General features: G+C 40.2%; 1 protein-coding gene across 6 annotated transcripts in view; it reads left to right on the forward strand.

Annotated features, from left to right (window-relative positions):
- The first annotated feature begins 4,494 nt into the window (after positions 1 to 4,494).
- Positions 4,495 to 16,047, forward strand: part of RALGPS1 (Ral GEF with PH domain and SH3 binding motif 1) — a 71,917-nt gene continuing 60,364 nt past the window's right edge. For 5 of the 6 annotated variants that reach the window (XR_004419880.1, XM_033077856.1, XM_033077859.1 and 2 more), the window contains exons 1-8: positions 4,495 to 4,602; positions 6,909 to 7,029; positions 10,701 to 10,794; positions 12,671 to 12,793; positions 13,596 to 13,703; positions 14,096 to 14,146; positions 14,658 to 14,741; positions 15,229 to 15,318. Coding sequence is in view for 5 of the 6 variants with exons in the window: in XM_033077856.1 (XP_032933747.1) it covers positions 12,737 to 12,793; positions 13,596 to 13,703; positions 14,096 to 14,146; positions 14,658 to 14,741; positions 15,229 to 15,318 (390 nt within the window). In the remaining variant the exon portion in view is untranslated. The remainder of the gene's footprint in view (positions 4,603 to 6,908; positions 7,030 to 10,700; positions 10,795 to 12,670; positions 12,794 to 13,595; positions 13,704 to 14,095; positions 14,147 to 14,657; positions 14,742 to 15,228; positions 15,319 to 16,047) is intronic. The other variant, XM_033077857.1, reaches the window with a different exon arrangement.

Here is a 16,047-nt window from a genome sequence, read left to right on the forward strand (position 1 = left end):
GCTCTGCTCAGTGCTCACCAGCCTCACCCCGGCAGCAGCAGTGCCACTGTGCCTTGTCACATAGCGGGGTGCCAGGGTCAGCACTGGCACAGGCACAGGCCTCACCTCATGGGCTTTATGCCACCAGCCCACCGAGCATTTGCCCTCACCTGAGCAAATGGTGGAAACACTGTACAGGGTCTCGTGTCTGTGCAGTTCTCAGCACAGAGTTGTTACTCATTTCATTTACAATAAATGCAGAAGTCAATAAAATATGTGAAGAAATATTTGACAGCAAAATAAGTAATGAAATTATACAGGCTGGTTCATAATTGAGTCTCTTAATCTACCTTTTTAATTCTAGACAAATGTGAAAACAGTGACAGTGTCCTTTCCTCTAGATGCTTAACCTATTCTGACAAACTGTGAAAATAAAGGATTTTATACCTTTGCTATGTTTCTGGTTTAAAACTATTATTTTAGATTTCTTTATCAGTTATCTCCCATATTATTTCTTTTAAACTTGTAAATACATTTAGAAAATAGCTTTGTAAATACTTACAATGTATTAAAAGTTCAGTTTGGTCACTAAGGCCACAAGATTGGTTCTGCTTTTTAAGTGTGAAATCTTTCTGTAGCATAAAGGATACTGTCAGTTCACTGTCAGCAGGGTAGACTGTAGGCCTAATTTGAGAGTTCTAATGCAGTCTTCCCTAGCATAAATTCATGGTTTATGCTGTAGCCTTTGGTTTACTTTTAGACAAAACAATGAGGCTTCTTAATATGTTTGGGCTGAATTATGGGAAGAACAACAGGAATAAAATCAAGGGCTGGGAAAATATTGAATAAGCTTTACCTTTAAATATATATATATATATAATTTGAATTTTTGTATTAGTTTACTGTGATTCTTTTATTGTCATTTTTCTAAACAGGTTTCACATGAAACCATCAAAAGGGACTCAAATATGCAACACCTAATCTATTTTCCAAGGGAATTTTACCCTTGAATGGTGCTTTTTGACTGGTCAGGGTTATTTATTAAATTTTATATTTGAAAGTATTTGGGGAATTATGTAAATTCTTTATATGAATCTCTTTATTTCATGAATTGTAAATTTCATAATACTCAGTGATCAAATTGGAAGTTTAGTAAAGTCATTCAAAATGTTCAAACTTTATAATCTGCATGCATTTTACATATATTTTATCAAGTGCCAGAATACTTGTATTTAATATTGTAGATTTAATACTACTTGCACATCCCTGTGGCAGCATTAACTTAAGTTACGCAAGTTTACATTAAAAGAAATAAAAGCTGAACAAATAAGTAAGCCTGGAACATGTGTTCCTGTATTTCTTCAGGAGATGTGAAGCCATGTACCACTGACTGAGCAGGTTTGCTTCTTGCTCCTGTAGCTCACTCCTGCTGTGGCAGATACAGACCTGCCGACTCCCATTCCCACAGGCCAGGGATTCAGCCTTTGGACTCAGCCTGAGAACCTCTGGTTGTACATCTGGTTATAGATAGAGCTCTTGCACGATTTTAACAGTGTTAGTTTCTGACTGAAATTTTGTATTTTTAAATAACTTTTATTTGTATGGTTATTTTTCAAGATAAATAATTGAACAGTTTGAATGACTTGACTTGGTGTCATTATCTTGCAATATAAACCGGGAACCTCACACCTCCGCACTTCATCGCCACGTGAAGTAAATGAAGCTAGCTAAGCTGATGCTGTAAGAATTAGTAACTTGCCATTAAGGATTATTTTACAGCATGAACTTTAAAATATTTATTCAAATGATATTTTACTCTTGTATTCACTTTGTTTTTAGATTTGTGACATGAATATTTCTGTGCTGCTTTATTTTGTTCTGATGAATTTGTTTCTTGCTTGTAAATTGCTTTTTTTATGGTATAAAGTCAATCAGAATTGCTGTTTGTAAATTAAAATGCTTCTAGAGCAAATCTGTGGTGTCAGTGTCTACATTTAGGTATTTAATTACTAAGGGGCTTGCATTTTGGTGGGGAAAAGGGCCTGGAGTGCCATGACAAGGGGGAATGGCTTAACACTGCCAGAGGGCAGGGATAGATGGAATATTGGGAAGGAATTGTTACCTGGGAGGGTAGGGGGGGCCCTGACACAGGGTGCCCAGAGAAGCTGCGGCTGCCCCATCTCTGAAGTGTCCAGGTTGGACTGGGCTGGGAGCAGCCTGGGACAGTGGAAGGTGTCTCTGCCCATGGCAGGGAGGGTAGAAGGAGATGAGCTTTTAAATTACTCCAATCCAAATCATTCTCATTCTGTGAACGTTCTGAAATACCTGCATTTTTCATCCTAACTGGCACATCTGAATTCAGATTTCACATTCTGAAAAACAGACCCAGAGGTTGGATACCTGTTTAAAAAGTGCTGTGAAATAAATACCACTTTCAGCAAAACAGAAAATAGAAGGCAAAAATTTTGTGAAAGGGTTTTATTAAGATGGCTAAGGGGAAAAAATTGCCTTAGGTTAAAAAGCAGTTCTGTTCACTTGATCTCCGTGTACATGCAGACACAGGCCCCATTGTTTAACTTCTCGTAATGCCAGCTTCTTGAGAACAGGTTGAGGGGAAGGTAAAATAGCCAATGAACTTGACATACGGAAGTTAAACTCTTGCAATAATCATGCAGAGAAATGAAGCCCAATCCCATGGATGCTACATTTCATGAACTATATGAAATAGCGTAGTACATTTGTATTGTGCATGATTTAGGAAAAAATTAAATTGAATATTATGTCAAAAGTCAGTTGAATTATAGGATAGAAAAATTTCATTAAAATTTAGAGAAATTATACGGCTGATGACATTGTCTAAAACAGCATTACTTGTCTATGCATTCTTCTCCACCAGAGGGTGCTGGCTGATTAAAAAAAATATGTCATGTAGGGGTCATCTAAGGCACTGTCATAGCAGAAGCCTAAAATAGAAACAAAAAGAAAGAAGTTTCCAGTCCTCATTATGACACCTTCAGGAGGAGCAGGTGCTGGGTGTTTCCACTGTTAGGAGAGCAGTGTTTATATCCAGGATTTCAGGGGCTGTCCTGCTGTGCTGCGTGAGACCTACCTGGGCAGTGAACACCACCATTTTACAGTACTGTACGCATCAGTTTGGTAGCTGAAAGAATCTCATAGTCATTCAAATAAGAAGTTAACTAGTTTTCAGGTAGGGGTTTTTTTTCCAAATTCCTGTAGAAATACCAGTAACTACGGTATATTTTTCAAAGACCGTAGCCCATGGACTGCTGTTTTAATGTCCTGGCACAGTGATACAGGACAGAGCAGAAAACATTTTGCCAGAGAATTCTGTACTTTTGCTCTAGTGGGAACTGATGCTATAAATATTAGAGGAAAGTATATTGTTTGGCAGTACACGAATAAGAATAGTCTATAAAATAATTGGAGATTCATATGAAAATAATTTTCTTTAGCCCCTCTGAGGGGGAGGGAAGGGTAGGGAAAATACCTTCTGTATAGTGCCTTTGGTTTTGTGTTGTGAGCATCAGGACTCGTAAGCAGATCTCAAATCTATATTTAAAGTTATTTTTATAGTTTATACTCAAGTTGATTTTTTTTCCGCTTTGAAAAACACACTCATACACAGTTAGTTGTGATGTCTGAAGATGTTTAAACTGCTCTGAGTTTGATAGGCGCTGAAAACCCTTAGTAACCAGGAGATTGAAAAGACACCTCCTAAATGTATTCTGGGTATCATGCAGAATCTCAAAGTTTCCTCTGCATACCCTCAGCAGACTTTAGTTCTCTAACATGCAAACCTGCAGGCCAGCCTGATGGCTGGATGGAATCCTGCATGTAGCTACCAGTCCAGAGGCAGTGTTTCCCTGTAGCGGTGCCTGCAGACACTGCCTGGCCGGGGCTTTTGAGAGCACCTGTCAAGCAGAGAAAGGTGCACCATCCTTGTGCCTCAAGTAGCACTCTCGATTACCGAGAAGCCCACAAAGCTTTGTTTGATTGCCGTGGAAGAACACACACGGTCACTGCCCTGCAGCATCATTACCCGGACCCGAATCTGACTCCACTTTTAATTTGGAGGTTCCGATACGTCCGGGAAGGAGAGGCACAGCCCATGCTGCAGCGAGGGGACGCGAATGAACGGCCCTTCACTGACTCTCCTCCGGGAGCGGCCAGACCCGCTGCTCGGGGCCAGGCCGCGGCCGGGAGGGACTCTGGGGCTGTTGGGAAGCTCTGCCCTGACCCGCGGTTCGTCCCGGTTCGTCCCGGTTCGCCGCGGTTCGCCCCGGCCTGGACCCCGCGCTCCCGCCGCCCTCACGCAGCCGCGCGCGCAGCCGCGCTGCGACCGCCAGGAGGCGCGCGCGGGGCGGGCGCGGCCAAGGACGGCGCAGCAGCACCTGCGCTCGCGCGCTCCCGCCCCGCCCGCGCCCATTGGCGCGCGCTCCCGCGGGGGGAGGCGGTTGGCTGGCACGCGCGTCAGTCCGCGCGCCCCCGCCCCGCCCCGCGGTCCCCAGCCGGGCCGGGCCTCGTCCTCGGCGGCGCGGGGGGCGCCTCCCTCTCGCCGGGAGAGTTCGTGGGCGTAGCTGGGGGGCATCGGGCCCCGGACAGGTGAGCCGCGGACGAGCTCCGCGTGCCCGGCAAAAAAACGTGGGACCGGCCGCTACAGCCTCTCTTCCTTCTGCCGTCTCCGCTCCGGGCGTGCGTTGCGGGCGGAGTTCTGCGGCGACGGGCCCGGACGGGCGCCCACCCGCGGGAGGCGCCGCTTGCCGGAGGCCGGCGGCTCGCAGCCCCCCGAGGGCCGGCGCGGGGCGCTGCCGCATCGCCGCCCGCCCTGGCGGGTCCGGGCGCCTCCTGCGCGGGGCGCGGCAGGTGCGCGGGAGGCGGGGATGGCGCCGGGCTCTGGCGGGGCCGGGCGGCGCTCCCCCGCTCCGCTAGCGCCCCGCCAGCCCCGCGGCCTCTATCGGAACGGGCCCCGGGCCCCTCCCCGCCGGGCGGTGTCGCTCCGGCGCGGGCCCGCGGTCCCCCTGGCCCTGCCCGCGGTCCCCCTGGCCCTGCCCGCGGTCCCCCTGGCCCTGCCCGCCCCGGGGCTGGCCCGGCCGCTGAGGCGGGGCGGGTACGCGAGGCTGGGGCTGCGCGGCGGGAGCAGCCTTGCGCTGCTGCGGGGTGTAGGGGAGCAGATGGAAAGCACCTAGGGCTGGCCGCGTCCTCCTGTGTCTTTAGGAATAAATTTGAAAACTATCTGCATATCGCGTGAATGCAACCGTGCGGGTCTTGTTAAGAACCTTGCCTGCGGTCTGTTTTCAAGTCACTTCAGTGACTTGATAGCTTTTGGTCTAGCTTCTGCAGGCTTATTTCAGCCTGGGGCTTTGCATGTAGTAGGAAGGAATGGATGTTGAAATTCTTGGTTATAGAGGTACATCATGCATTTTGTCTGTGGTTTGTTCTGAACGCAACAAAATGGAGCATATGTATTCTTGTCTTATTAATTATTGAAAAAATTGAAATACATTGGTGTCTTTGAAAGAAGGATATTCCTTGCCTCAGAAACCTTATCTATGAATACTGCAATCTGTCTTTTATGTCCAGATTTAACAGATAATTTTTTCGTTGTTGACCATTCATGCCATGTCTAGTAGATGTTCTTCATGTCTGAGAAGAGCCAGAAGCTGCTGTAAAGGGCAGAACTGCACACACTTGTTTGTTTTTTGTATGTTGCCCATCCTGGATGGTGTAGCACCAGTTTGAAGAAGAATAACTATAAAACGCTTTAAAACCAACTTAATTTATTTGTTTTTCTGTTTGTTTATTTTATTTTAGTGAAGGGAAGACATCTAGAAGTTCAGGCATGTAGTAATTACAAAGTTTGCCCTCTACTAAAATGCCACGTGGTGCAGGGCAGACAACAGGCATCATGTCTGTAATTTGATTGAAATACTTGAGTGGATGCTAACTCATTTTTAACTTGTCATTTTGAGTCTTCCATGAGCTGGGATCATTTGCTCATGCAAGGAGTGCCTACTGGATAAGTTTTGGGTGTGCCAAAAGAATACTGCTTTTCCCACAAAAGATAGCTTGTTTTGATGCCAGTAGGAATCGCATGTAGCTGTAGTCTAGAAGGTAGACTTTTTCAAGGTGGAGGTTCCCTAACGATAGAAGGAAAATAGAGACGGTAGTAGAGGCATAGTTGTAACACCAATTGATCTGCAGTGATTTTTACCTTTGTCAAAGCAACATGGGCTTTAATGGGATTTTCATGTCAGTCTATGGGAAAGCTGTCTTTATTTTCTTCTCATTTGATGCATAATTTTATTAAACATTAGGTTTTATAAAAGTTGTTATAAGACGAAAGAGGAGAAAAAGGAAGGGCTATACCTAATACAAATAGTACCAAAATGAGTTACCTAAGCAGTATTTATCTCGGGTTGGTTGCTAATCATGTTTGGTGGAAGAACTATGGCTTTATTTGCTGATACAGAGATAGAATTACTGTATTTGGGTTTGTGTTTGTTTTGCTTTGTTTAGTTAAGCCTTGAAGAAAATGGTGTGAGGATGGAGTAGCATTTACAATTCATAAAGTGCCTTGAAAGAAGTGAAACTAATACACAGTGCATCTTGGCTTGGACCTTGTGTTGATTGACAGAGTCAGGGAGAGTTACAAGCACGTATTCGGAGTGTATTTAGCTACGAAATGTATAATGTGTTGCTCTCCCCTCTGTGATGTATATGTAGTTCTTTGAGTTTGGGGATTTGTCGCATACCAATGAAACTACAATGGGGAACTAACAATGAAAGCTGTGAGGGAGCGATAAGAACAAAAATACTAGAGTGCATGTTTCAGGTGAGGAGTGCCCAGTTTAAGAAGAATTGAGTTGTAAAATAAATGTCATTGTAATCCTGTTTCTTGATATTTATAGGAATGTTATGCTTTTAAACATAAAAGAGATCAAACTGGTGAAAAGCCAGAGCTAGACCCAGCAATGGACTAATGGAGGTGTGCAGCAAGATGGGTTGAGAGCACAGCTGCCTTATTCCACCGTAAGTATGCAATTGTATTTAAAGTTACACGTATTTGTTATTTTCACTTACATTTGATAACCATAGATTACAGAAGTGTCTGTCAGTTCTCTTCTATTTAGAGAAGTAGAGTTGTAGTAGTATTTTACTATAATTTGTTTTCTTCTGTTACTGTATGTTTCTTTTCCTGTAACTGTTTAATGAAGATTCCTTTGAAGTACAACTTCCCTAAACATTTATCTTGGTCTTCTAAGTTATTCAAGTTTGCAGACTTGCTTGAATGGTAATGACTTATTACATGGGGGGCATGTGATATTCACTTACTATTTATAGGATAAGTAGTATACAACTTATTATATTTATTCTGTGTGTGTGCGAGTGTGCAAATGCGTGCATGAGGAGGACTTCTGCAGGATTGGGTACTGCAGCTCTGTCTTGATATGGAACCTTGATGTAAAGATTTCCAGAGACTGATAAAATTCCAGTCCATGCCAAGTCCTTCAAATGGTTTCTAATTATTAGAAACCCATACTGTATTTCTTGTCTTAATTTGTTTAAGATGGAGATCTTGCTGCTATCTTTACATAGTAGAGTGCCACTTTGTTGTATTTCTTTGGCTTATACAAATAATTTTGATCATAATGAAGTAAGTAATGGTGCAGATAGAAGAATGGAGAGAAGCAAATACTTAAGAGTAAATTTGTAAATATAATAAATGGTCATTAGAGTGAACTCAGTAATCAGTGGATATAGTAAAATAGTGGGGCATAATCAGAAGAAGAGCACTGGACATTCAAGCAGGTATTGTCAGCTTCCTAGTCTTTAATGGTTTTAGCAATTGAGGATCCTGTGAGATTTGAAATAATTTTGTTATGAAATTTTGCATACAGCTCTTAAACTAGAAAACTTTGACATTGCATTCATTATAATTTTAAAAAAAATAAGACAACCTTATTTTTATTCAGCTTGTAGAATGTTAGGTTGCCTTTTTGGTGTAGTGACTGCCACAGTTATCTTTGTATTCAGGTTACTCTATGACAGTTACTTTGGAAGGCTGGAATTTTAATTGTTGTAGGGCAACTTAGTGACAACAAAGGGACCAATGGCAGTCTAGTGTAACATGTGGCTAGTCAAGTAAAACATGTCATAAATGCATTAGGTATTGTTTTTAATGTACTGTTAGATATAATTCAAATCAGTTGTGTATTCATAAAACTCAAGAGTTTAGGACTTGGATTCTGAAGTTTTTTCTTAAACTTATCACAGCAACTGTTTCCCTGCTCACATTGAAACTCACTTGAGTACATGCACTGGCAGGAAGCAGGAGAATTGAGAGAATTTTAGAAAAATAAGTCAGCTTTAAATGTGCTTTTTCCTAAATTAGACTTGATCCATTGGCAGCTATTGGGACATGATCCAAGATTCAGTTTTTTTCAGCCTATTTACTCAGAAGCAATGCATGTTATTGAGGAATATTTACTTGAGTGATTTCAGTTTATGGTCAGCTAAATTAATCCACAACCCCGTTTTATTTCTGTTATATTTTCATTATTCATCATTAACTATACAGTAAGAAGTTTCTCAGGAAAGGATGAGCATGAAACTGCTAAATTGTTCATAGTGTATTTTATCTATAGGTGGTACTGTTGCCTAAAGCACAGTGAAGTATATTAAGGACTTCCTTAACTGTCCAGTCTCATATCCATGTTTGTACATGAAGTCTATGTGATAAAAGGGCTCAGAGTGGCATACAGATATTTTCTGAAGAAAGTGGGGTTCATATGGGTAATTTCTATGATTACTGTAGGATTTTTAAATCCTTTTGAATTTACTTTTTGTTTTGTTTTAATTAAGGTTATGATACTGACTTAAAAGAAACCTAGTGAGACGAGGGGGAAAAGATATGTAAACATGTAGGTATGGAGAAACAAACAGTGAGTGCATTGATTTAAATACTGTGATGGTATTTTTTTTTTGTCTTTATTATCAACAGAACAAAATGATGAGACTTCTCCCCAGCCTTAAGAGGGCTGTAGCTGGACATGATGTAGATGGTGATACAAGTTCCACATCAGTGACTGACTGCAAGCACAGGGGCAAAAATATAACCCTGTTACTGTTTCATTTTGTTTTCTTAAGAGAACCCTTTTCTTCCAGTAGTTAGCTGTGCTAACATACGTAGATTTGTACCCTACGCCCATAGCATCTGAGTGTGACTTTGTTCATGGTTCATCAAGGAAAGAAAGGTGCTAGTGATGAACATGTGAAAGAATAGTTTATGAATGAAGAAAAGGAAAATGAATGCAATGATGAACAATTCAGAACTGCATATGAGCTCTGTATGGTGTGTTGTAAATGTGTCTTTAGGCTGAGTGTTGGCAATGGAGTGTAGTAGTATGTAGTTGGCCTTGCTGAAGATAAAAAGCAACATTTTTTTAGGTGTTCTTCATTCCCTTATCTTGATCAGTGCCAGTTAACCATTCTGATGTCTGGTACCAAATTCTGGAAGGCATATCCTCTGAGGAGCAGCTGAGGGCTTTGTGATTATCTAGTTTGGAGAAAAGAAGGCTGAGCAGCAGCCTCGTTGCTCTCTGCAGCTTTCTGAGAGGGATGTGGAGAGGCAGGTGGTGATCTCTTCTGCCTGGAACTCAGGGACAGGACATATGGGAATGATTCAAAGCTGCAGCGGGGAAGGTTCAGACTGAACATCAAGCATTTGTTTAGTTGAGAGGGTAGTCAAATACTGGAACAGGCTGCCTACAGAGGTGGTTGATGCCCCATGCCTGTCAGTGTTTAAGTGCCTTTGAACAATGCCATTAATGAACAATGCCATTAATGAACAATGCCTTTAACTTCTGGTCATCCCTGAACTGGTCAGGTGGTGAGACTAGACTGTATGCTCCTTCCAACTGGAATTAATCTGTTCTAAATTTATTTTAAAAAAAACCAAACCCTTCTGGTTACTTCATTTGGTTCTAACCAAGTTTGTCAGTGCCCAGGTAGGGCCCTAGTACACTTTAATGGTTTTCACTGAACCAGTTGGTCCAAATAATTTAAACTTAAGAAAGAGCATTTATCTTTTGGTTGAACACTGGAGTATATTTTCTTATAGGCGTATAGCAACTCTCAGTTCATGATTCAGTGGTATTAGGAAAACCATGATCAATTAATGAAAATAGTAAGTAAATGGTTTTTGAAATCCAGCTAAACCAGTTGACTTGTGGAGTCTGGAATAGCAGAATTAGGGCTGGTAAGAAGCATATATTGCTCAGTATTTTTCCCTCCAATGAGAAAATCAATAAGAACAACGGTCATCAGTGGTTGCTGACATGGTTATTTTTGTATTTGCTGAAAGTGATGTGAACAGTCAGTAACTTCCTCAGTTTGCTGTGCTAGCATTCAGAAATTAGAGCATAGGGCCTTTGTTGGCCAGAAGTGGTTTTCTGTGCTTAAGGGTCTCAGTGACTTTCTTGAGTCTAATGCTACTAATACTGAGACTGAACTTATGGGCACTTTGACTGCATTTCATGTACATAACTAACAGCAATATCAAATTTGCATTTTACTTTCAGAGAATGTTGCCTCTGTGGCATAGATAACAAGATTTGACAAATGCCGGTAAAATAATGGCTCCGAGGTTTACTTCTGTGCTTGGTTTTGATGGTGCTATTTTTGGTTTTTTTTCCTTCCAGTTGTTTTTGCACTGTCTTCAGTTTTGCTTCAGAGAGCACTACATATCTAAATGGGTTTGTCAAACTGGCAAAGAAGAACAGACAACCTCTGGTGGTATGTATGTTTGCATCCTGATTTATCCATTTTACTTCTTGCAACCTATGAAGGAGATCTACTACAGAGTGGCTGTGAACCTTCTGTGTAAACAGTTAAGGTGTTTTCTTAGTTTTGATTTTTAGCATTGTTTGTGTAATGCATCATTTTAATGATTAACCTGAGCAAGTTGAAAGAAATTGGAAGAATCAAAAACTGTGAAAAGAAGTTGCATGTCATTTTAGTGACTTTTTACCTTTTATTGCTGACATTTTGGGTCTTTGATAATTTTTAGAATTTTAAAAATTTCTTTTAAATCTTGTTGGTGTGAAATATGGCAAGTACGGGGGAGTATTATTTTTCATATCTTTCTCTATGTTGTCTGACAGCCTCTTCATACTGTGGGCTTAGTATTAGCTCCTGTGTTACTTTGTGTGCAGAGTGATGCTTTCTGCAGGTGGGGAAATGCTTCAAATGATTGAATGGACTTGTCTTGAAAGGATAACTGCTTCCTGTGACTTTCAGGAAGGTAGCAAAACAAGTGGGTGTATAGGGAAGTAGTTTTTCGGGGATAATCTTGGAGAAATCTTTGCACATAGGAAGTAGCAGGGCATTTTTAATGCTTATGTTATATTTGGAACATTTTGAGAGGATGGGGTAAGGCTAGGGGACTCTATTTTGATCCTGTCTAGAATTAAAGTTTCTAGCCTTGCCAGATTTATGTACATGCTGAATGTTGAAAGGTGAAAGTATAGTAGTGCTTTTGGGTTTAGATATTAAAGCATTTTTGTCTCACTTTGATATAATGAACGTTAAAACTTGGTGTAAAACTGAACTTGGGTGCGATACAAGTTCACATATGGGATTTTTCTTTCCCCTTTCATAGTGTTAGTGATTCCTCATGCCCTGGAGAACCTATTCAGAAAGGCAGGGATGGAAGACACAAGAATATTTTTGTGGCCTTAATGTAAATGCCACATGTTAAAAAAATTGCATCTACAGAATTACTTTCCTCTTCAGGATTGTAAGGACTGTTAGGAAGGGCAACTCCAGACATAGAAATACTTAGCAGCCTGTTAGTGCTCAAAATGAGTAAACTTAACTGGGAGAAAAGATAAAAAATTGAATCTTGCCTTGTTGAGCAGAGAAGATTTTGGCATTATTTGAAGCCAAATTAGTGACTTGTTTCATGCGAGATCCTGGGGAGAATTGTTGTTTTTGAAGCAATGAGAAGTGGAGACCTCATCTTTCTAAAGAGAGTAAAATTAAGAGGTTGTTTTTATTCCCAGCTGTTTGGTTTTTCAGAGTTTTTCTGTTGGTGTGATCAGTGTTGTGAGAGGGAACGCAAGGACGCAGAGGGAGATGTGGCAGTATCCCTTGCTGCACATATGAGCCACTACAGATTTTGCTGAAAGAGTCCATGTGCAGGAATCAGTGGCAGTGCCTGGCATGGGCTCATCCATGTGTGCTGTGGGGAACAGTGACACAACCATGCCGTTTTCTCAGTTAAAGAGAGTCAGAGCTTGAGCTGACTTGCTAGCTTTGTAAGCAGTTTGTGGTAACTTGCAGTTTCTGAGACTTTACCTTGCCTAGGAGGGACTTTGCATAACACCTAGTTCAACATAAATGATAAATAATACACTTTCTTCCCCTGAATTTCTTGAGTTGAATGGAGGTAACGGTAAGGACTTGGCATGGCTTTAGCAATATTCAATTTTATTCCTTCACAATTGGTACCTGGAAAAGAAAAGAGCATCTGTCTCCTAAGATAATCTTGTTTCTTAATCCTTTGCTCCAAGGGAGAAAAATGAAATATTTTGTATTGATGGGTTATTTTCTCTGTGCGTTTTGGTTTTTTACTAAATTTTGTTTATTCCACAAATAATTTGCTTTGCAGGAATTTCTGTTTTCTGTTTTCAGCAAGTGCTGGCTGAGCTGAAACTTCCTGCATCTTGTAGGGAGCATGTATAAAAGGAATGACCTCATGGCCAATGTGATGGTCACCTCCGCCACTCCAGAGGTACAGTTCCTTGGGTTTTATTAGCTCCTGTATCAAAATGGAAATTTTGGCTTTCACAGACTCCCTTTCCACTACTAGTCAAATACCACACCATTTGTAAGAAAGAAATCTAACATGGCAAGAGAAAAATTGTAGAGCACTCTATGGTTCTTGGTGTTCACAGCCACGTTTTTTTTATTGTTGTTGTTGATTACTCATTTTGTTTAGTTTTATATAACATTTTTGACCAGCTACTCTAAGTTAGAGCAGCCATGTATTATTAGAGGGTTCAGAGCAATGTAATAATCCACCAAAATGGAGTCAGTCAGAAATAGAACCCTTTATTCTCTTCTCAGGCTTGACAGTACAAATATCAGGCTTTCCAAATCCGTAGTGTGCAGGTTAAATTTCAGAATGTGTCAGTTTTCCCTTTGTTATAATGTTGTGAATAGAGCGGGCTGGCTTGGATCTACCCAGTCCTTACTTTGTGCATTTAATTTTAAGAGTCCTATGGAGAATGAATCTTCAAAATCTCAACACATTTCCTTTTGTGTGACAGCTCTTTCATTTAGTCTGTGATTTTAAAAATGGCTTGCTAAAGCTGAAAATTTCATAGAGCTAAAATTTTGTCACTGTAGTTTTTGCAGAAGGAAATTGGAAATTTCTGTGAACAATGCAAAACTAAATTTGATAATTTGGTGTCTGAAACTTCTTGAAGTTCATACATTTTCTTGTTGTTACTTAGTATTCTTACACGTTTATTTCCTGATTTTGAGATTAAATTCATCATTCTGCAGGTAAGCCTACTATTTTGTCTTTGTAGGGTAGTAGCAGCTCAGATTCTCTGGATGGGCGAAGTTCAGATTATGCCAATAAAAGCTACGATGCAGTTGTATTTGATGTGTTGAAAGTAACTCCTGAGGAGTTTGCTGTAAGTAGAAATGTTATTTTTGCATTTAAGCCTGTATACTATTCAAGGTTTGCAGAGTACTAAAAAACATGAAATCTTTTTCCTTAAAAAGAAAAAAAAGAAGTATTTTAAATAAACTTCCAGTGTTCTTGAGAACAAATTTCTCACTTTATCAACTTCAATAAAATAAACCTGTCTTGGGATTTGCTCATTTAGAACTGATCTGACTCAGCATATTTGTGGTACTATATAAAGTCATCTGTATTTTTTTAAGTCTTTTAGGAGACCCTAGCATAGCTTAGTTCTGGTCGATGAGGAATATGTATGTGGTTTGTAGTTACTGAGGAGCACATGGAAATATGTCATTGTTAACTCTTCATATTACATGATGTATAATTCTGTTTTCATTGCAGAGCCAAATAACGTTGATGGATATGCCAGTATTTAAAGCTATACAACCTGAGGTAGGTTTTCTTAAACCATCTGCTTACATCTTTGGAATTCAGTGCCTGAGGAAATGTGATGATTCAAATAGTGTTCTTTTGTTCAAAAATGGTCACCTTCTTGCACCACACTAATATTTTCCTAGGCATATTCCCTGTTAGCACTGTGAATCTGTAATCCAACATGAGCTACTTTGATCTGTCATCTGTTGCCAAAGGAGATGGCTGTACTTTTCTAGATGCAGATTATGTTCAGAACTGGAAGTGCTTTCCCTGCTGCTTGCACAGACATGTACAGATCTCTAGAGTGTGTTCCATTTATCAGCATTACAAAGTGCTTTTCAGAGGCAGAATTCTCTTTGGCTGATTCTGCCTTTCCATATGAAGGTGTCTAAAATTAGTAGTGTACATTTGGAAAGTTGAACATTTTGACTGAAACTGAGACTTGTGGTTCTGAAAACAGAAGAGTGATTTAGAACTAGTGTTAAGAACTCATTTCTGTTTTTAAGGCAATTTTTAATGTGTTTCCTAGGAACTAGCCAGCTGTGGATGGAATAAGAAAGAAAAACACACCCTCGCTCCAAATATTGTTGCCTTTACTAGAAGGTTTAACCAGGTATATAATTTGATTACTGTCGTGAACAGGTGCTGTTTGACAGTTGTCTTGGAGTATAAAGTTAAATGAAACTGCTCATGTGAATTAAAACCTTTTTTTTCCAAATAAGGATTAAGATTTTTAAATGACAGCCCATTTTCCATTATTTGTCCACATTTTCATGTTGTTCCTCTAGTCCATTTGTTCCTAATGATTAGTTCCTAATTTGTTTTGCTATGGTGCAACATTAGCAATTTTGTTCTTTTTTTTTTCTGGGTTTCACTTGCTCATTCAGTTTTCTTTGTGTTATCTCACTTCTCTACCTTGTTTTGTGGTAGTGCTTCAGGGCAATTGCAGTGATACAGATGAGAATTCATGGGGACAGAAGGAGTTTCCTTACCCTGTTTTCTTCCTGGAGCTTTGTGAGAATTTGCAAATATTTCATCTAATAGACTAATAAAGTCCATTTTTTTGTAATAAATTAAACTTGTATGTGTTTACTTCATAGGTCAGTTTTTGGGTTGTACGAGAAATATTAACAGCACAGACCTTAAAAATAAGGGCAGAAATACTGAGCCATTTTGTGAAAATAGCTAAAGTAAGTGCAAATTTCTTACACTATCGTTCAAAACCTTAATTCTTTCTTGTTTGTTTCTGCACTACTCCTGTGAGCCCTTGTTGGATTGCAGAGGCTAACAATTCTGTTTTAGCACATCTGTTATGTTGTACCACATGAGTAAGATAAAGGCATGAGAGCTGTTTTTTCTGTTTTATGACCATAAATGATACAGCACTTGCATCAAAGTCCCAAGTGCAGATTTTATATGTGCAAATTGTGTATGCGTGTAGGTAATTAAAATAATATTTTCCATGTAGTACTAAACAATTTTTGAGTTGTGCATATTTCCAATCAATTTACTTAGCAGTTTTGTAATTTTAGAAGAAAATGTATCTGGATTTTTTTTTTGTGCCGGTAACTGTCCTTGTAATAGGAGAGTGTTCAATTTGGAGGTCTTCGGTTGCTCTTAAAAATAAGAGTGGTTGTGTTTGGTTGGGGTTTTTTTAGCCTGTTCAAAGGGGAGCACTGCTCTCTTGCCTTCTCTTGCTTTTTCACTTTTCCTGCTTTTCCCTCCATAAAGTCCAGATCTTCCTCAAATGCTTCTGAGCAGTGAGTAAATGGATCACTTGAGGATGAATCCAACCTCTTTTTAAGCTTTACATTTTTCTATTTTACATTTTTGTGCTTGTTGTAGCAAGCATTATCATCTTGACGACTTGTATTGTCTGCCTGAGATCAGTGTTTTGAGTAATTGTCAACACACGGGGT

Source organism: Catharus ustulatus, chromosome 21, assembly GCF_009819885.2.
Source record: "Catharus ustulatus isolate bCatUst1 chromosome 21, bCatUst1.pri.v2, whole genome shotgun sequence".
Classification (NCBI taxonomy): domain Eukaryota; kingdom Metazoa; phylum Chordata; class Aves; order Passeriformes; family Turdidae; genus Catharus; species Catharus ustulatus.